The sequence below is a fragment of the Stegodyphus dumicola genome, chromosome 1 (genome assembly GCF_044657685.1).
Source record: "Stegodyphus dumicola isolate Sdum_Otavi_A_Nest chromosome 1, ASM4465768v1".
In the NCBI taxonomy this organism is placed as follows: Eukaryota; Metazoa; Arthropoda; class Arachnida; order Araneae; family Eresidae; genus Stegodyphus; species Stegodyphus dumicola.
This window is the reverse complement of record NC_140768.1, coordinates 49,090,612-49,112,310: the sequence shown is the minus strand read 5'-3', so window position 1 is coordinate 49,112,310 and position 21,699 is coordinate 49,090,612. Positions and strand designations below refer to the sequence as shown.

At 29.5% G+C, this 21,699-nt stretch overlaps 1 protein-coding gene across 1 annotated transcript in view; it reads right to left on the bottom strand.

The window, feature by feature from the left end:
• Positions 1 to 21,699, bottom strand: part of LOC118191999 (nephrin-like) — a 916,450-nt gene that overhangs the window by 199,135 nt on the left and 695,616 nt on the right. Inside the window, exon 10 of the mRNA XM_085814264.1 lies at positions 2,943 to 3,079. Within this exon, the coding sequence (XP_085670390.1) occupies positions 2,943 to 3,079 (137 nt within the window). The remainder of the gene's footprint in view (positions 1 to 2,942; positions 3,080 to 21,699) is intronic.

Genomic DNA, 21,699 nt, shown 5'->3' with positions numbered 1-21,699 from the left:
TAGGTTATACAATGCGCATTGATACCGCTCTGCAATGTCTGTAGAGTTCAGGAAATTTTATTATTATACGTATTAATTTATCGTCTCTGCGTCGACTATTATAATAGTGCATTATTAATGTATAATGTAATACGATGTATTACTATTGTGGTACTCGACATAGTAACAGCACGTTTTGATGTAAGTATCTTTATACTATATAATAAGCATTGTTATTGTAGGAATCCGCAATAGCCCTGTTTTTCTCCATCTGCCCCTGTTTGCAATATTCTTTTTCTGGACAGTTGCGGGAACCGGGCTTAACTGGATACTGATTATTCGGGTATATATATTATAAAACAAATTATCACTTTGTATATTAGTTGCTCTTTTCATATACGAAATGAAAAGAGCAGGGTACAGCCGGGTGCCCTACCCTGCTCTCATCTGTCACCTGTACTGATACATCCTGTATATTAAACTTTATTCTGTTGTTTTGTTGGTTTTAGTATGCTTTGAAAATTACAATCCTTTATTTTTCACTAACTATCACAGTGGTTTCAATCAGTATTTATAAAGTTACAGTATTCAGTACAAAATACATTAAAATACCTAGATCAAATCAATTTCTATTTGGTTTTACACCATAAATGTTTTCTAATATCCAATAAACCTATGGCTAAAGATTAAATTTAGAAGATCATTAAAACAAATGCCACTTTTAGTTAAACTGAAAAACATTTTAAATTATAATTATAAGGGAAAATGAAACTGCAATTTGTGCCTTAAGTATGTATTTACTTATTTAATTCTTTATAATAAAGGAAATGATCTAAGCATTATCATTTGTTTCCACAACTAACATTTGATTCAACATTAAACTTAAAAATTGCTGGAATGATGTAAAAACGTATGACTTCATTTGCAGTTCGTTGTACAGTTTGCTGAGTTCTATGTACAGAAGCATTTTAATGATTAAAATTGTCATATTGAATAAAATAGGGCCTACTAACAAACCTTTTTGTTTTTATTCCTTGCAACCCTGCAATAAAGGTGTCCGCCGATAACATCGCGGCAAAAACATCGCGGACGAAAACGTCGCGGAGAAAACGTCACAAGGCGAAAACGTCGTGCTACAAAACATCGTGGGAGAAAACATCGTAAAGAGAAAACATCGTAAAGAGAAAACATCGCAGTTCTAAAACATCGTGGTACAAAACATCGTCGGCGAAAATAAAGCGGTTCAAAAAAAGCTTCGCAGTTTAAAAAGATCGTCGTCGAAAATATCGTGGTAAAATATAAAGTATCTGCAAATCATCGCATGACGATAACATCGCAGACATGCTTTTTTCCGATTTTAATAATTGTAAATGGATATTCCCATAATGATTTGTGAGTGCAAGGTGTAAAAAAGGATAATTTTTACTTTCACATATTTTTATTAACTAATAAAATTATACTGAAAAAGTAAAAAGGAAACTTAGGCATAGAAAATTAAATGCAACTTATAGATTATACTTTTCATGAAAAATTACCAGTAAAAACTTTATAGAAATTGATTTATTAATGGCCTTTATTAGTTAACTATATCGGTTTAAAATTCTATTAAGTGCTATAAGTTGCATTAATTTTCTATGCTTAAATTTCCTTCTTATTTTCTCAGCAACAATTTATTAGTTTATAAAAAATATGGAAGTAAAAATTATTCTTCTTTCCATCTTACGCTCACAAATTATTATGGGAATATTCATTTATAGCTATCAAAGCATGTCTGAAAAAAGCATGTCTGCGATGTTATCGTCATATGATGATTTGTAGATGCTTTATTTTTTTACCACGATATTTTCGACGACGATGTGTTTAAACTGCGAAGTTTTTGAACCGTTTTATTTTCGACGACGATGTTTTGTACAACGAGATTTTAGGACTGCGATGTTTTCTCTTTGCGATGTTTTCTCCCACGATGTTTTGTAGCACGAAGTTTTCGCCTTGCGTTGTTTTCGTCCGCGATGTTTTTGCCACGATGTTTTCGGCTGTAACCGCAATAACACTCTTTCTCAAGATAAACTTTCATCATAAGAATAAAACTTAGCTTTTCAAAATGAAAACAGTTTGGTTTCTAGAAAATTATAAAAGGAATAAAATAAAAACTTTTAAACATAAATTTTAAAATGCGTCATACTCATTTAAAACAATTTATATAAAGTTCATACAAAGTATCACATTGTATATTAGTTGCTGCATATACGAAATGAAAAGAGATAATTTTCCTTTAAGTATTTTTGAAAAGTAATTTTAGATAATATATTTAGTTTAAAAAATTGTCTAGAATAACATATAGCTAGCAGTGGTTCTAATAGTGAGGACAGTACTTTCGTAACATTGGCTTTTTATAAGAATCATACAAGTTTTAACGGATTAATTAAAAAAGACATTTGTATTTCAATGTATAATTACTCTAGCTGATTCGTTGTGAATAAATACAACATTATTGTTTCATATTAAATAAATCAAACAAATGTAATCACAGAATTTCATTTAAATAGATATCCAAAATGAATAGGTAAGCATATAAAGAACAGCAAATTTCAACTGATCTAGATGAGAATATAGAATAGAGATGAGAATATAGATGAGAATATAGATTATAGATGATGATATAGAAAAATTTAACAAAAAAAAAAAAAAAAAAAAAAAAAAAAAAAACTGAAGACAAATTTTTAATTTTTCTGTGCTTCATAAGAAGATAAATAGAGAGAAATAAAAGAAATTAGCTATCCTGGTTATATGCTATCTGATTTTAAGTAATACATATTTTTGTATGAGAAAACTGTTATGAAGTCCAGAAAATTATTTACTTATAAAATCTTAGTTAAGTCTTACAAAATAATCAAAATATAATTGTAGTCCTTAAAATGAAGCTAAATTTATTAATTTTTAAAAAACACAAAATGCGGCTTTACCTCCCTATCACGTTTAAACCAACGCAGTGTGGCGAGTGGATTTCCTCCTATTGCTACACACGTGAATCTTTGAAAATCACCCGCTTTGATTGGTGTTCCTTCCTCGTAGCCCATGATTGAAGGAGGACTAGGTGGATCTGAAATCAAGAAAAAAATTGTATAGTAGTGTAAGTATCCTGCTGTTATTAAATTTAATTTTTATACCCCTTATTTTCCTTAAGATGCTTCATTTCATTTTCGAAAGATAGTATGCGATCAAATTATTTTTAACCGGCAATGGTAGTAGCCCGATTTACAACGTTCAGAATTCATTTAAGTATAAAGTTCCTAATCAATTATATAAAAATAAAATCCCATTTGTAGAAGTCTGGATACTTTGTAATACGATTAAAACAATTCTCTTTAAAAAGTAATATACCTCATTAATGGAAGAACTCGGTACTAGTCGAAACTTAACTGGGAACTAATTTAAAAATTCTTCCTTCGCTGTTTGCTACTTCTTTACTATCCAAATTAAAGATTAATTCCCTTAATTTTAAACCTGGATGCACCTCTTTTTGTGAAAATGCATTATTAAAAGAAGTACGCTATCGTATATCATTAATGAGCACTGGAGGAACAAAAGGAAATAATTAATCAAAGAATTGATTTTATACCAGTTTATGTAGTAATATTAAAATTTCCGTACAGTAGTATTCCAATTATAGGAACTGTATATATCAATAGTTGAGTGTCTTATTTACAGTCCCAGCTTCATAGATAGTAATAACCTCCATCTTTGTCCTGCTCCAACAAAAAGTTCTCTATTTGAATCTTATTGCAAAGCTCGAGATCATATGATATTTTCTGCACAATATTTTAAATATAAATTGTCTAAACTCTGCTTCTGCTTGTGAATTCTCTCTGCACCTTTTACCCTTTTACGCTGCATTTTATTTGTATCTCGTTGTCTAAAGAAAAGTTTGCGAAGTTTTTAATCACTGGATAAAATGTTCTAAACCAGCGATTCTCAACCGGAGGTACGCAAGAGAAAAATAGGTGGTACGCAAAAAAAAACTAAGTATCTTTAACTATTAAATTCAAAAATCTCATTAAGCAAAAAAACAATTGATAGAAATTTTCTGCGATGGAGCTTTAACTGAAGACTTCAAAAATAACATACTTTTTAACTTTAGGCTGAACTGAAAAAAGAATTTAAAAACATTTCAAATAAAGCTATTAAATTTTATTACCTTTTTTGCACAACCTATTTGTGTGAACAACGATTTTCTTCCATGTTATATTTGAAAAAAAAAAAAAAATACTGAACAAAATTAAAATTGGATCTTAATTTATGGTTAAAGCTAAGTGAAATCTTACCAGACGTAAAGAAATTGATCGCTCTTAAACAGGCCCAAATTTCACACTAAATTTTAGAATTAAAGTATTATAACTTAAATTTTGATAAATTAAAATGGTAACCAATTTTTAATCTAATATTTTTTATGTGTGCATATTTAATAGAAATAGCCAATAGGTTGTACAAATGGCAAAACGTATTTTCGTCAATATTTCTATTGAGAAATTGAAAAATAATCATAGTAAAATGTAGTGGTGGTACTAAAGTTTTTCCATTTTTGTTTAGATGATTCGCTTTATTCAATAGGTTGAGAACCGCTGCTCTAGATCTTCGAAACTGCAGATAGCTGGATAATTTGTTTTTTTCCCTCTGTCAAGTAAAATTAAGGTTTTTGTCAGTTTATTTCCGTATTTTAAATTGTTATGAATTAGAATGTATAATTTTTATACCTACTCCATCAAAAACTCGAAAACTGCATATACATTTATTGAGAATTAATTGTTTTAAATTATTTTTAACAGCCCAGCAAGAAGCAGGTGGTGTCACTGTCACCATCAGAGTCTAGGAAAAGAGCCCACAGGAAAAAGGCCTACAGGAATAATGCTCCCAGGCATAAATGCTCACAGGAAGAAAGCCCACACAGAATTATGCCCACATAGAAAAATCTCACATGGAAAAATGCTCACTTGGAAATATGCTGACACGAAAAATAGCTCCCCTAGATATATGCTCACATGGAAACAAGCCCACTGATAAATAAAATACGCAGAAATATCCTTACATTAATCAATCAATAATTAATTTTGATAATTTTTCGCCGTATATTCTGTTTCATTTTTCCCCTTCCTCCTCTCTTTTTACTAATTCAAACCGGCGCATTTGTTAATCTTATATAGCAACTGAATCTACACATAAGTTATACAGTTCTTTATATAGATGTTTTGGTAATTTAGATAATTTTTCTTTGAAAAATTTAAGTAGGTGTACGGTGTTTAAATCGATTAATTATTGATTGATTAAGTTAGGGTATTTCTACAAATTTTATTTATCAGTAGGCTTATTTCCATGTGAGCATATATCTATGTGAGCTTTTTTCCGTGCGAGCATATTTCTAAGTGACCACTTTTCCATGTGATTTTTTTCTATGTGGGTATATTTCTGTGTGGGCGTTTTTTCCTGTGAGCATTTATACCTGTGAGTATTGTTCTGTGAGCATTTTTCCTGTGGGCTTTTCTCCTGTGGGCTTTTTTCCTGTGGGCATTTTTCCGGTCACATCAGGCGGACCGCATCCTCCCCAAAAATATGAAATTTCCCTAGGAAGGAATTCTTTCGTGGTTGAAAGCTCTTGGTCTACAACTAACTGATTGCCAGTTAAGTTCGGCAATTGTGTACAGTAAAAGTATTAATAAAAAATGCAGTACCAGTTTTCTACTTCACTTCTTGAATCATTGTTTTACCGCAAGATGTCTTTTTATAAAAAAAATTAGGCTAAATATACGTAATGATGTTTATCATTTCCTTTTGTACATATGGGAATTTTGACTTCAGGCAGATATAAAGCATTTATTTCTTTAATGGTGTCTGTATCTTGAAATAAAATGCGAAAACGAAAAACTAAAACCTTTAGCATTTCTGTTACATGACGCATGGGTTTGGCTTACAAAATAAAACGTAATTAAATGATTCAGATTTCTTTTATTTGAATAAATCTCAAATTATTCGGACGCTTGGAGCTTACTTTACTTTCATCATCATGTAATACCAATCTAGTGAAATTTTCTCCCTATACATAAGAAACGTGATTAATTTTTCTAATCTAATTATGAAGTGAAATGTTGTAAGATTATATACTGAATTTCATTAGATAGTTTATAAGGTGTTTCTCCCGCCTTCTTAGCATGCCTTCGTGGTGTAGTGGTCAGCACGCTCGACACGTAATCGAGAGGTCCGTGGTTCGAGTCTCGGTGATGGCATTGATCATTTTTCGTCTCTCCTGCTTTAAAAAAATACCTAATGTCTCTACAAGTTAATAAAGTAAAATGATCAAAAACAGCTTAAATTATATTAGAATTTATTAGATTAATGCAATTCAGTAATCTTTAATGGTATCATTAGCTATGTACCCAAATTAGAATTAAACAAAAAGTAAAACAGATGTCAAAGACCGAAAAATCTACGAAAAGCAAATTTCCTTAAGAGCTAAGAATTCAGTATTATTGGCTGCCAAAAATAATTTTAATAATAAAATGTTAACTTTACATGCAGTTTAATGTAATTTCATAATGATGACAGAGCAAACGATGAGGTGAACAGATACTTTACGGATATTAATCATCTTTTCCGCGCGATGATGCTTCAGTTGCTGACTTTCATACCTTTAACACCTACTAATAATGTTCACCAATAGATTGTGTCATAATGGAATCAATTTATCATCACACACCCATAAATCTAATCGAAACTAGCTTAGTGTTTGCTGCAGATACATGTTACGGTAAATTTGACCTATCCGCTAACAATAAAAGCCATATATTACAGAAGCTAACAAATGATAACAAGATGAAGGATATAGAATTGCGAAAATAGTTAATTTAGAAATTCTAAACGCTCAATGAATAGGTTTCAGTGGATCTTATTTTCTTTTATTTTTTTAAACACAGTTTTAACATTCTGTAATTAAATAATTATTTAATCTTTATATTGTTTTGATACAAACACACAACTGAAATTATCTAACAGCAGCAATGCATTTTCGAAGAAATTTGTTTTATTGTCTAAGCACAGCTTTAGTATGCAGCAATTAAATAATTTTTTTGAATCCTCACATTATTTTTATAAAAAATACACAACTGAAATTATGTAACATTTGCAATGCAGTTTAGAAGAAAAGTTCCAGGATAAATTTAGTACTGGGAATTTTTTTTTCGCTAAAAATACAGATATAAAAATAGAATAATAAATATTGTAATTACTACTGTAACCCCTGATTATACATATACATACTCTGATGTACTACTATAAATATGATTAAAACATAATATCGTGGAAATACAAAGTAAATAGACTATCAGCTTCATCTTAATTAAGAAATACTGTTGCTTAGTCGTTTTACACTGTTTTCTGCCTACGCCGTAAATTCGCATAGATATATTAAAATATTTCCTTTTTCTATTTTTTAAAAAATTTGTAAGTTCTGCACGTTTTCTGGTTTTTACATGCTTATTATGTTAATAATAATGATAATAATATATATTTATTACTTTTAATGAGTTCCATTGATTTTGCATTATGAATTATGATTGTGTAAAGTACGTTTTTCTAAAAAAATCGTTTGGAGTCCCGAAACAAATTAATCCATTTTACATTAGTTCTTTGGAAAAAAAACTGCTTAAATTTATGAACATTGAGTAACAAGATATCTTCAGTAACGAAATAAGTTTGCAAACCAGTTCCCTGTATTAAGCATAAGGAATGTTCATAAAAATGCTGAAAATATTTTCTAGGTAGATTTTTCAGGTAGATGCAATTTATACAAATTGAACTTTATGATTTTTTTACGCTACCTAATAACATTCCTGTATTTTTCATTTGAAAATTCGCGTTTAAATAATGAAAATGTAGTAACAAGTATAAGAAAATGTAGTGGGATGGAGTCTTTAAACCTATTCCAAAAATCGTATGAGAAAATTGTATTTCATATCCATCCTATTTATCTATTTACGAGACATTTTCATTTTTTTTGTTAAGTATCATGCAATTAGTTCCCAATTTCAAAGTCAGCGTCACATGCTCTCATTTGATCGTTCATTTCTCGACATAAAACATGACATGGCTTTAATGGACTGTTGGTGCTGAGATTTCGACATTACTAGCGTAAATAAATTAACGAGATTTACTTAATTGGTTCAGAAGGAAGAAAAAGCATCACGGATACTTAAAGTTCAGATACCGAATCTAGATAATTAATCCTTCGATGGAATTGAATAGCATATATAAAGATTTAGTAAGTTCATTTGCCGTATGTTTATAAAATTCGTTCCTAATTCTTTAGTAATAATCTTTACTATTCGAGGAGAAAACATTTGCGCTTTCACGAGAGCAATCTCTCGCGATGAATACCTTAATTTTGTACACACGTTCCAGTCAGTCATTTTCTGAATAATTTTGTACATCTATGTAGTGTGAATCTTAATCTACTTAACATTTGTAAAATCGACCGACTAAATGATCACAAGTTTGCCTAGAAGTTCTAATACTGAATATGTAAGTGATATTTTCCAGGTTTTTCTCTTTAAATTTCTTATCAAAGATGTAAATACTTTGTTTTCACTCCTTATATGTAGTCATTTTAGAAGCCAAATATTTCATAAAGTAATTACAAAAAAGATTGACATGTACATGCACGTTGAAGTTCTATGATATCAGCTTTATTTAGTGCCTTAGCAAAATCTAACCAGAAGACGAAAAATTTGTTGTCATAAAACAGTGACATTCTTAAACTGCAGTCGTTAGAGGATATCTACTACATAAGGCGCACTTTTCCGAAAGTTAACTTTAAATTTTTATAAGTATTAAGTAAGAAAATGTTTTCATGTACACAAATTATTTACTTTTCGTATAATTATTAATATAATCTCAAAATTATTTAATGAACATTTCAAAAATTAACTTTACCGAACAAAGACTTTATATTAATTGCAATATTTTATGAAAAATAAATTATAATTATTAAATCTTTACTATTAGATGGGTAGCATCTGTTTCAGTATTCGAGACCCATACGTGTACATCTGATCGGACATCCAAATGATTATGACACATGTTTGTATTCGGGCACAAACTTTAAAACAATTATATACCCAATATGTGTATAAGTTACAATTCCAATTTCAATATATTTCCTGTGTTGTACAGGATGGAAGGAAATTAATGAATAGCCTTTCCTGTGAATAGGAATCTTATATTTATATGCAATTAATGTAACTAAAGTTATTCTTCTTAAAAGCAAGTTTCAAAAAGCCATCAAGATAACCCTGTTCTGAAAAATTCCGAGGTTATGAAGTCATGAAATTATTTACAATCTTGATATTTCTTCATTTTGGAGAAGGAAAATAAAGCCCAGAAAATTTTTCAGAAGCCATAAGTAGTTGAGTGTTATGAAAAGAAACAGAACGCTGATACGTTTTAAGTTCAAATTTCCGACGATGAGAGAAATAGTCTTTGTGTGATGTGTCTTAATTGAATAGAACCCTCAACCGGTTGTTGTAAGAGCACAGTAAAATTAGGAGCACTATTGATGGACACTGTAACACCATAATTTAAATGATTTTAATACTATCGGGAATGACTCAAAATAATATTTTTATGCCGAATCGTCGACAAATGTGATTAGTGCTTTTATTTTGTCCTAGATTTTTGCTTAGTAAACGTGGTACAAAACACAATTAAATATTTTTCTATGCATTATGATATTTTAGTACAAATAGAAATAATGGATATGAAGCAAAAACATCATTTTCATTATTCGAAACAGATGCTGTGTTTCAATTAAAGTTTCATTTGAAAAGAAGTTTTCAAACTTGATTTTAAAAATGTTAGTTATACTGAATATGTAGTTAATTATTATTAATTTAGAGTGATTGTCTTTGTAGAATATATAACTGTTTTTCCTTAACTACATCTTCCTTTTTGATTGTGATCTGCCAACTTGACTTGAATATAAGTGGTTTCTAAGTTTAAGATTTAAGATTTAATCCACCGTACTTCAATAATTTGACCTCTTGAGGGATTATAGAATGAGATGAGTATATATAATTTATTATTATAACTTTTAATCAGTCTATTACTTACTAATGCATGCCTGTTGTACTCACGAGTACTTGCAACATTGATTTCAGAATCAAAGCTTAAACAACGAATTCCTTTCTACGAATACCGTGAGGATTTGTTCAAATTTATTGCGATTATACGAGCGATAAATGGCAACAATTAATTAATTCACATTTTAGCATTGATATAATAATAATTTAATGTAACATTGATATAATTCACGTTTTAGTTTGAGCAGGGCTCCTTAGGAGTTTTGCGGATCACAGATCTGAAACCTTTTCTCTGGACTATGTTTATCTCAAAACGCTCCACTATTTTCTTATATTTAAAAGAAAAATGTCTCTCTTTGCCTGAGGAACTATTAATCAAAACAATGAAAGAAAGACTTAATCGGCATTGATAATAAATATTTCAACTTATGCAAGAAGAACTTCCACTCATCTATTGGACATTACACAAATGTTATTCAGTGGTTAGCCTCCAAAAAATATAGCCCTTGCTCAAGGAAACAGAAGTCTTACATTACGTCATTGTTATCACGATAACTGGGCGAAGTCTCTGGGATTCCAGAGCATTCATAAAAGCTTTCATCAACTCGCTTTTAGTGTCGATTACTAGGGAAGAAAAGTCTTTTCATAGTCATGGAACGAGTAAAAGTTTCCAGGTTTGTCATTCCTTTTCTCAGAATATTTTACTGCGAATGCGTCGCATTACAAATGTTAGTTAAAGATGATGAGAGTTATGTGAGACTTAGCGCTATTAAGATATAATAATAACGAAAAAAAATAAGTAGTAAATTTTAATTTAATTTTACTGAATGAAAACCTTTTGGTAACTAAATAAATACTGAAAAAACAGATAAAAGTTAAATTGAAAAATAAATATGTAGAATCCTGCGTATCTTGAAAACTAATTTTCCCTATATTGTAAAAGCAGAAATTTTTTAATATGACTAATGGAGAAAAAAATACTAATGAATCAAAAAAGTAAGAAATCTTTAAAATAAGTGAAATATTTTCATCAGTACTGTGTAAACAAATTGCTTTACTTGATAAGGTCCTGAAAATGATGAGACAGATGATTAATAGTTAGATATATTTCATAATATAATAATGAGTGGAAAAATATAAAGAGTTTTATCCCATCAGTAACTCGAAAAATGACTGAACTGCGTATTGGGCCAAATGATATTAAATTATGGATGGCAATAACCCAGTAATCTCGGTTTCTTGGTGAACATTAAGCTTTTAGATAGGAATTAAATCAATTTTCATGGCATTCGAAATGTCTTGCTAGATGAAATGTTGAATAAGGACATTCAATAATGTATGTGAAGATTACTATGAATAGATGTGTAGTGGAAGATCTGTGTCATATGTTATCGGCGAATGTCAATTGAATCTTTATATGAAGTTAGGAAATAATTAATGCTATGGAAGTTTCATTTGAAAAGAAGTTTTCAAACTTGATTTTAAAAATGTTAGTTATACTGAATATGTAGTTAATTATTATTAATTTAGAGTGATTGTCTTTGTAGAATATATAACTGTTTTTCCTTAACTACATCTTCCTTTTTGATTGTGATCTGCCAACTTGACTTGAATATAAGTGGTTTTTAAGTTTAAGATTTAAGATTTAATCCACCGTACTTCAATAATTTGACCTCTTGAGGGATTATAGAATGAGATGAGTGCATATAATTTATTATTATAACTTTTAATCAGTCTATTACTTACTAATGCATGCCTGTTGTACTCACGAGTACTTGCAACATTGATTTCAGAATCAAAGCTTAAACAACGAATTCCTTTCTACGAATACCGTGAGGATTTGTTCAAATTTATTGCGATTATACGAGCGATAAATGGCAACAATTAATTAATTCACATTTTAGCATTGATATAATAATAATTTAATGTAACATTGGTATAATTCACGTTTTAGTTTGAGCAGGGCTCCTTAGGAGTTTTGCGGATCACAGATCTGAAACCTTTTCTCTGGACTATGTTTATCTCAAAACGCTCCACTATTTTCTTATATTTAAAAGAAAAATGTCTCTCTTTGCCTGAGGAACTATTAATCAAAACAATGAAAGAAAGACTTAATCGGCATTGATAATAAATATTTCAACTTATGCAAGAAGAACTTCCACTCATCTATTGGACATTACACAAATGTTATTCAGTGGTTAGCCTCCAAAAAATATAGCCCTTGCTCAAGGAAACAGAAGTCTTACATTACGTCATTGTTATCACGATAACTGGGCGAAGTCTCTGGGATTCCAGAGCATTCATAAAAGCTTTCATCAACTCGCTTTTAGTGTCGATTACTAGGGAAGAAAAGTCTTTTCATAGTCATGGAACAAGTAAAAGTTTCCAGGTTTGTCATTCCTTTTCTCAGAATATTTTACTGCGAATGCGTCGCATTACAAATGTTAGTTAAAGATGATGAGAGTTATGTGAGACTTAGCGCTATTAAGATATAATAATAACGAAAAAAATAAGTAGTAAATTTTAATTTAATTTTACTGAATGAAAACCTTTTGGTAACTAAACAAATACTGAAAAAACAGATAAAAGTTAAATTGAAAAATAAATATGTAGAATCCTGCGTATCTTGAAAACTAATGTTCCCTATATTGTAAAAGCAGAAATTTTTTAATATGACTAATGGAGAAAAAAATACTAATGAATCAAAAAAGTAAGAAATCTTTAAAATAAGTGAAATATTTTCATCAGTACTGTGTAAACAAATTGCTTTACTTGATAAGGTCCTGAAAATGATGAGACAGATGATTAATAGTTAGATATATTTCATAATATAATAATGAGTGGAAAAATATAAAGAGTTTTATCCCATCAGTAACTCGAAAAATGACTGAACTGCGTATTGGGCCAAATGATATTAAATTATGGATGGTAATAACCCAGTAATCTCGGTTTCTTGGTGAACATTAAGCTTTTAAATAGGAATTAAATCAATTTTCATGGCATTCGAAATGTCTTGCTAGATGAAATGTTGAATAAGGACATTCAATAATGTATGTGAAGATTACTATGAATAGATGTGTAGTGGAAGATCTGTGTCATATGTTATCGGCGAATGTCAATTGAATCTTTATATGAAGTTAGGAAATAATTAATGCTATGGAAGTTAAAACAATTATCTTATTTATGGCTGTGAGATTGTAAAATTTAAATGGAGTGCCCTTTGCGGAAAACATAAATTAATTTAATCGACAAAATGTAAGAATGTTTTTCGTAATAGTTGTAATTAACAAATGGCAAACTTAAATAAACAATAACGAGTTGTGGCATGAAAACAGTTGCAAGAAATGGAGCTAGAATTGCACCACAGCAAACCTTACAAAAACTTATGGAATAGTTTTATCAATAACGATAGCTTTCATAATTAAGGAAATAAATAACGGATGTAAGAAAAGGTTTCAAATTTCTGTTTTGAGTTGAAGAACGCTTTAACCATACACTGGCGTCTTATTAACTAAGGTTGACGTTTTCCCAATTCAGTTCATAATTAAATTTCTCATTAGTCTTCAACAATCGAAGTCAGAATAAGACAGGAATTTCACAATTTTTTCGACCAAAAGTCTACGATCATTTAGAAACGCGGCCTGAGAGATAGTTTCATCAATAACGATAGCTCTCATAATTAAGGAAATATACAACGGATGTAAAAAAAAGTTTCAAATGTCTGCTTTGAATTGAAGAAAGTTTTAACCATAGACTGGCGTCAGATTAACTAAGGCTAACGTTTTCCCAATTCATTTAATAAGGATAATTCAATTTCACATTAGCTTTTAACAATCGAACTCAGAATAAGATAAGAATATCACCATAATTCGACCAAACGTCTATGATCATTAGAAACGCGGCCTGAGAGACAGCTGACTTAACATATATAGAAATTTAATTGTTTGCAAAATAAAATCAAGCCGTTAATTTATTTATAATTTAATCAAGCTTTAAAATGCCGACAGCGTAAAACTATTCAAGATGAGTTATAATAGGAGGATATAAATTTATCTGTAATAGGAGTATGAAGCTTCTAGCATATAGGAAGTTTCAGCCTAAGTTAAAGCTTTACAGTGATTCGGCATTAATATAATGCTTAATAATTAGGAGTACATAATTTTCATATTTACTAAGTAGATACTAATAAATGCCAAATTTACTAGTAATAGAAATTCAATTAATATATTTTTTGAAAACCTTTCACTGAAAAGTAGGTATTGAAAGGTAATTCGTTTAATTTGTGTCACAATGGACGTCCAGAAACTCACTGACGTTTCGCTCTTAGACCGGAATGCCTCTTCCCCTCTTATTTCCAATTCATTTCATCCCACTTCATTTACCACCCGCTTTTGTCTCACTTCAGTAGATCTGTCGTTGCAGAAACTGTGTAATAAGCGAGTGTTTATTTCGTTTTGTTTTCTAAACTTATACTTCAGCTTATTGATCGTAAACTTTAAGTGGTATAAATTCGCTGTGGAAAGGAAATAATTGGCAGAATAAAGGAGTTTGACCAAGAATCCAAATTGTTCGTACACTTGTAAGTTTATATTTGAAATTATCATTTCACTCAAGAAAGAATTATTTTCTGAATTTGATACTTTAATAATTTGTCTACCCACTCGTATTTTTGATGAAATCTACAGATAAAAAGATAAAGATCACAAACCACCATATTGGGTTATTAAATGAAACGCGACATAATTAGTAAGTGCGGAAAAGGGAGAAAAGTTAATGATTGTATTTTTTTTTACCAATTTATACATTTATAATGATGAATCAAAAAAATGTTTTCTCAAGAATTTCGCCTTCTGCCTTGCTTCCTGATGTTCTTGATCGCATTGCAATAATCATCAAAAAACATTATCATTCACCTACTAAAATAATTGCTATTTCGAGACGTAATTTGAGTTTAGATTAGAGTTTAGATTAGAGTTAGATTTGTGTTTAGATTTGAGTTAGAGTTTAGATTTCACTTTATATTCAGTATTTTATATACCGATTCTCAATAGCATTGGAACGATATACTGTTATAAAAGTGCACTGCAAAATGTAATGAAGTGCCTATCTGATTTGAAAAACTCATCATAAGACTAAAATTATATTTTTTCACCAACTTTAAAATTCCGTAGATAATTTTGTGCATGTTTACTTTGCTAAATATTGCACTTTCAGACCGGCTTTTCTGGATTTAATACCTTTGTGGATTTAATAACTGTAAATATTTGTTGACTTTTCTTTCCTTTTAGCCGAACGGGGCATTAGCTTAGAAGGTCTCTCTCGAAACAGCATTTTGCATTGAATTACTAAAGGCGTGGTATCGCTTTTCAAATTGTTGCCACCAAATATTATCGTACGGGATTATACTTAAAGGAATTAAATAATAGAGAATCTGTGTGAATGTATCTATGTTCTTCGCATTGCGAGTAAACAACGATACCTAGAGCCATCAAATTTTAAATAACGTAGTCCTTTATCCGAATATGAGCACGTGGAAGCCCGAATTTTGAATTTCGAATTTGTTAAAATGTCTACTTCATATTTTGTAAAACTTTAACGAATTTTTGATAACAAACTCAACGATTTCAAAGCAAGCAATGACAACACTGTAAGGAAAAAAAAATTGTAACTGTAATTTTTATCTCCAGCGTGGGTGACTGTCTACTTTGAAATTCTAAATATGTGCTGTTTTTAAATATGTTTATCGCATAGGATGTTAGCTCAAATGTTTTCGAAACGTGTGTGTGTAAATGAAAAAACGCCACTTTTGATATTATCTGTGTAAAATCTGAACGTTTTCCAATTTTTTTTTTAAATTAATTTTGTTTATTTATATATATATATTTTTGTAATTTACTTGTGCAAACACTGTATGGAACTTGCGTGAGGCACGAGGAAATCGTGTTTTGTCTTTACAAAAACATATTCAACCTTTCAAATGAGGAATTAAATAAAACTTAAATTTTATCTCTAAGTATTCAAAATATAATTTTTTATCCCAGATCCAACTAGGATTTTCCTTTAAAAAATTTAAAAGCAATTTTACTGAATGAACAAAATGCAGTTAGGTCCTTTACTTAGAATATGAATAAAGCACAAACTGAAAAATATGTTTCTAAATATTCGCTTTTGCTCGTGTATTTTCACTTTGTCAAAATTAGTTTGTATTTACATTCGCCATTTCCTTTATGTTTAAGCCAATCAGGACTTTTTCAACGCATATATTTTTAACAATTTTACAAACGCTTATAATAATAGATCACTTACAACAGCGCCAGCCAGGTCTCAAATATAATTATGTCAGCAACCTACTCTTATATCCTTTTTAAGATCGCGATTATCCGATGGATTACTAAAAGCTAATTCATGCTAAATCCTGTTTTTGTTGTTTTTACTTCCTTGTACGAGGCAAAGAAAGAATTTTATTTACTAGTTATTACAGTTTCATTCAAGTTGTTTTGTTTGTCCTACTATTAAGGAAGTAAATTCCAGGCAGCAAGCCTGATCACTTACAAACAAGGTAAAACATACTATTTTTTACCAATGAAACTTTCAGTGGGAGTAACGAAATAATTTTATACTACATTAATAATACTGATTTTATACTATTTATTATATATTTACAATTTTATTTTTTGATGAAATATTAAAAAATAAATCAATTACTGATTTCAGAATTACTATAACTTCGTCTCTCTTTTAAATTTAGATTTATAAATTGTAAAGTAGGATGTTGTTTCTTGATAAGCCGGTCGATTTTGAAAATAAACTTTTGATTGTTAGATATTACCTAATATTCCCGGTAATAAATATCCTCCATTTTATTCCTTTTAAACCGAAAATTGAAAACTGCTTTATATTTGTTAAGCTACAGCAACAGTCAGCTGTCGTTTGTCACTTTACGATTGCTCACAAAGGGTCAGCATGGTTTAAGCGACAAAAAAAAAAAAAAAAAAAAAAACTGAAATAATCTAAATTCTCAGAGAAACTTATTGCTTGGTCCAATTGGTAATTGTAATACTTTCAGCGAATTTCGTTCCAAATTAGCATTGACCTTATTGGTTCGTACGTTTAATATACATAGATTATTATGTGACAAACATTTGATATATTATGTTATATTATTCTAGAACGATCAGATATATTGAAATAATGTTACTATTTTATTTCCGATTTTAATATTAGAAGGTTTTTATTTGCTATTATTTGCAATTTTTTACGATTAAATTTGTAGCTTTAATTGATATATGATTTCTTTGATTGTTTTACTGATTATTTGATATTGATTTCTGTAATTTTTATTGACAATTTTATTGGTTAGTTTTATAGCTTAACTTGATAAATTTGTAGGTTATATTGATAATTTTATAACTGGTTTTATAACGTAAATGAAATTAATAATTTGTTTTCGTATTTAAATAATTATTGAATTTATTTTACTTTGGAAATTGTATAAATAAATAAATTTTACTTAAATATCGCTAACCCATGTGTGAAAATTTTAGATATCATATTATAATCATTTTTAATACGCATTTCAAAACATAAAAGTAACGTACGGTAATAAAAGACTCGCATTTAAGAAAGTTCTTAAGCAAAAGGTATTCCTATGCAGCGCAAAACTAAGACATTTCTTGTACATGCTGAACTTTTCTAACAATTTGAGAATTACATGCTTAGTCTGTACCTTAAAAACATTGTACATATATTGTTGTACTTAGATAGGTAATTTCAGCAGAATTATAAGTATAATTATTGTATTTTTCTGTGTAATGTAGCGCGAGAAAAACTTTAAGAGAAATTGATGCCGGAAAAGTAATACAGAGGCAACTGCATTTAACATTGAGTAAATGGGTATCTCGGGAATTTGGTGAGATATCGCAAAGGTAAAAAATAGTTTTGGAGACTTATTTTGTCGCCAAATTTGGCTATGAGTAGCCCAAGTCGCCAAATTTGGAGACATTTTGGTCCAACTCCTGTACGTATTGAAAATATGTATTCAAATTGAATAAATGTTACGTTATCTGTAACCGTAATTCCACCCTCGTTATGTTTTCCAGTAATATCGAGAAGCAGAAAGTACTAGAAATATCTCGCAACCGGTTGAAAACTATTTAAGGCCGAAGACAAAGCATCTGCTCCTAGTTGTTTAGCTAGTTGCTTAGTTATTGTTGTTGAGAGTGGTTCAGGTCCGCGTGAACTGAGATATTCGAATTAACTTCTCTTTAGATGCACTTTGCATTGGTTGTGTTTAACGTTCTTAGTAGTGTGAAGTGCAGCTACTTTTTATACTGTGTGATACTGTGAACACGTGTACGTATACTTCTGTGGAAGAAGATTTTCAGAATTTTGGAAAATATCTTTTTATAAAAATAAATTTTTATTAACCTATTATCGGACTTGTGCATTCAATCTATTACGAACCCTAAGCACGCAACAATATATATATACATATATATAAATTTGTAAGAGTTTCTATTTCATATAGCTAAAATCCAATGTTAATGGTAATAATGCATCCATTGATGTAAAATCAAGATATTTCTTCAGAAATGCATTTAATCTTACAAATACTGTCTTTTGCAATCGTTCTCCGACAACTTAACTGAAATCCTTCAACAAAAGGGTTAAAAAAAAACCAGTGTTGCAGAAGGATTCGTGCATTGGTTATTGTACCAAAAAGAAGAATATTTTCCAAATTCTCCATAAATTACGAATGCGACGTCACTGAATCCTATTTGAACGGATTTTTGAGACGCATATCGATTTCTTTCGCGTCAAAACAACTCCTTGGAGAAAAGAAATGCGAGCTTCTTTACAGAGTCATATTTTCAGAGAGAGAGCTCTCAGGAATCGATCATTTTATTCAGATTATAAGAATCTATCCCTGAAAATCTTCCTTTAATTTATCACACATTGAAATTGTTATTTGTTACGTATTTCTGTTAAGCCAGAAGTGTTTGGCTAAGCTATCACACATTGAAATTGTTATTTGTTACGTATTTCTGTTAAGCCAGAAGTGTTTGGCTTATGGAAACCCATATTGGGTCATTTGTTATGTTGTGTTTGCATAAAAGGGTCTTATAAGCCTTTCTTCTGATTTCTCTTTTGTTTCGCAAGACTAGAAGATAATTCTTCAATTACCTTTTTAAAGTCTATAGCTTATGTTCCCAAAGAAACTTAGACAAGCTAAAGATCAGAGTGCCCGGTATCTGTCACTTTGATCTGAATATCACCCTCCTTTTTGCTCTTGTGTCCTATTTATAATTGGACCATTAATCTAATATATCTTATCTAAGAGGAGGCCGTTTAGGCATTAGAAACATGTTCTCTTTTTATTTATTTAATCATACAGTTTTCGAATTACATTTAAATAATATCTTAATTATGAAAGCAATCATTCATAAAAGATTAGTGTTATGAACACTTTAAATATCATAGAAGAAGCAAAATTAAATAAATTTTACACCACAGCGTAAGTAACAGTTTTAATTAATCCTCTCTTTTTTATGCATTAAAAAGACGACGAATGATCGTGCTACGTCTAATATTGGAGAGTGTAGTTAATTAATGAAGGAATTCCCCGAAGAACTCATTCGACTAAGTATTTCAATTATTTCTGTTGTCTTTTTAATTTTCGTGTCTCTGAGTTTAAAAAATTAAGAAAAAAACGAGATTTAAGTCAAATTAAAAGATACATGCTGTGGCTTTACATAATATATTCTTTGGAAATGCTTGTTCTTTTATATTGCTTTTGAACAGTTGAGAAAGAACTATTGTTAATTCATTTAAACTGTAATTGCTGTCATTTCACTTTAAATTTCTGAAACGTTCTTGGGAAAAGTATTGTTATATTTAACCTTAAGTAAAAATGTAAAGTGGTGAAATCTCTATTTCTAAAGAAAAAAAAACACCTTGTTTCTGATCTTTTAGTTTTAATTTAAATATGCATGTGATGCGGTTCAAAATTCTGTTAGAAAATTTACAAAAACGGATTTGATTTATATTAATTTTTAGCTATGTATGAACAAAATAAATGTACAGTTTTTAATCTCTCAATACCTATATATGTACGTGTGCCGAAGAAAATGAATAAAGAAGAATTCAACGGTATTAAGTAAAGAATTGTTCATTTTTAGAACTCTGGTAATTAATTTTAGTTTCATTATAATTTTTTGAAATTTCTCTTGTTTTCTTTTAAAAATTTTTACTCACAGAAGAGGCGCGCATTATCTTGCGTTTTGTTATTAAATAGTCACATAAGTAAAGCTAAGCGATAAAATAATGACAGTGAGATTATTTTTCTTTCAAGAAATATGAAAGCTAATACTTAGTCCTGAAGTTTATTTTTCTGCAACAGTAGCATTCATAATGCCGTATTTAGAGAAAGTAAACTCTAATTCTTACTTACGATATTCATTGCGTTAATAAATTTGTATTAAATTAAATAAATTTGCTAGTTTAAAATTAAGATAATTTCTTGGATCTATAAAACGCAAATAAAACGTTATATGAAACTGAGTTTGCCGATATATCAAACGAATAAATTAAATACAGTTATTTAAATTTCATCTCTATTTAAATCTCCAACAGAATTCCTTTATGCTGTCAAACTAAACATCATAAGCAGGATATAATTCTTTCTTGAAACCATTATTTTTATTTAAAATATAATGCTTTTAATAAGTGAAAAATGCTTCAGTCTACAAGCAAAAAATACAAATAGACGCAGGAAGGACAAAGTACTTCAAAATTTTTTCTGCTTTCTTTTTGTGTTTTAAAACATAATTACTACTATTAGGCAGATAAAAAAGTACACCCCTATTGAAGTTTAAAAGAAATTAAATATTTTATTTTACTGTAAATTAATCATATCCCTTGACTGCTAATATGAAGCGATTCTGAATGTCTAAACTCTTTGACATAAAACTAAAATCTTTTCTGATGAAATAATTGATCCCATAAAATTATATAGTTTTAAATAAAAAAGTTATAGATTAAGCAGACTAAATATTACAAAATGGAATGGGGGTATTTCGTATTCAGAAGAGAACCGGCATATTTTTATTTCTAAAATTTAAAATATTTTAGTAGTTAACCGATTTTTCGACTTATTAATCAGAAAGTTACAGATTGAGAGTTTCTATTTTTCAGTTATTTTTAAGAAATAGTGGCCGTTTCCAAAATGATCGTATTAGAGAGATGATTTCTATGAGATATACCAGTGTACTCGCCGCTGTTTTTTATTGTGTAGTTCTGCATGATCTTAGGGGAAAAAACATTGAAAGAGAACCTTGGTGTTAGTTAAATAGCATTGTTCTATTAATAAAATTCTAAATTAACTACAAAGAAACAAATATAGAATAGATAATAAAACAAATTCGCAATTCAAGATTCGGGCATCCAGTTGCCCAAATTCGGGTGGAGGACTACCTTATTTCTAATGTATCGTTGTTTTTCGTAGAACTATAATAGCTATTCTGATTTGTTTAATATGCATTTCACGCATGCTAATATGTATTAATCATACATTGTATTCAAAATCTAAATATTTAATATT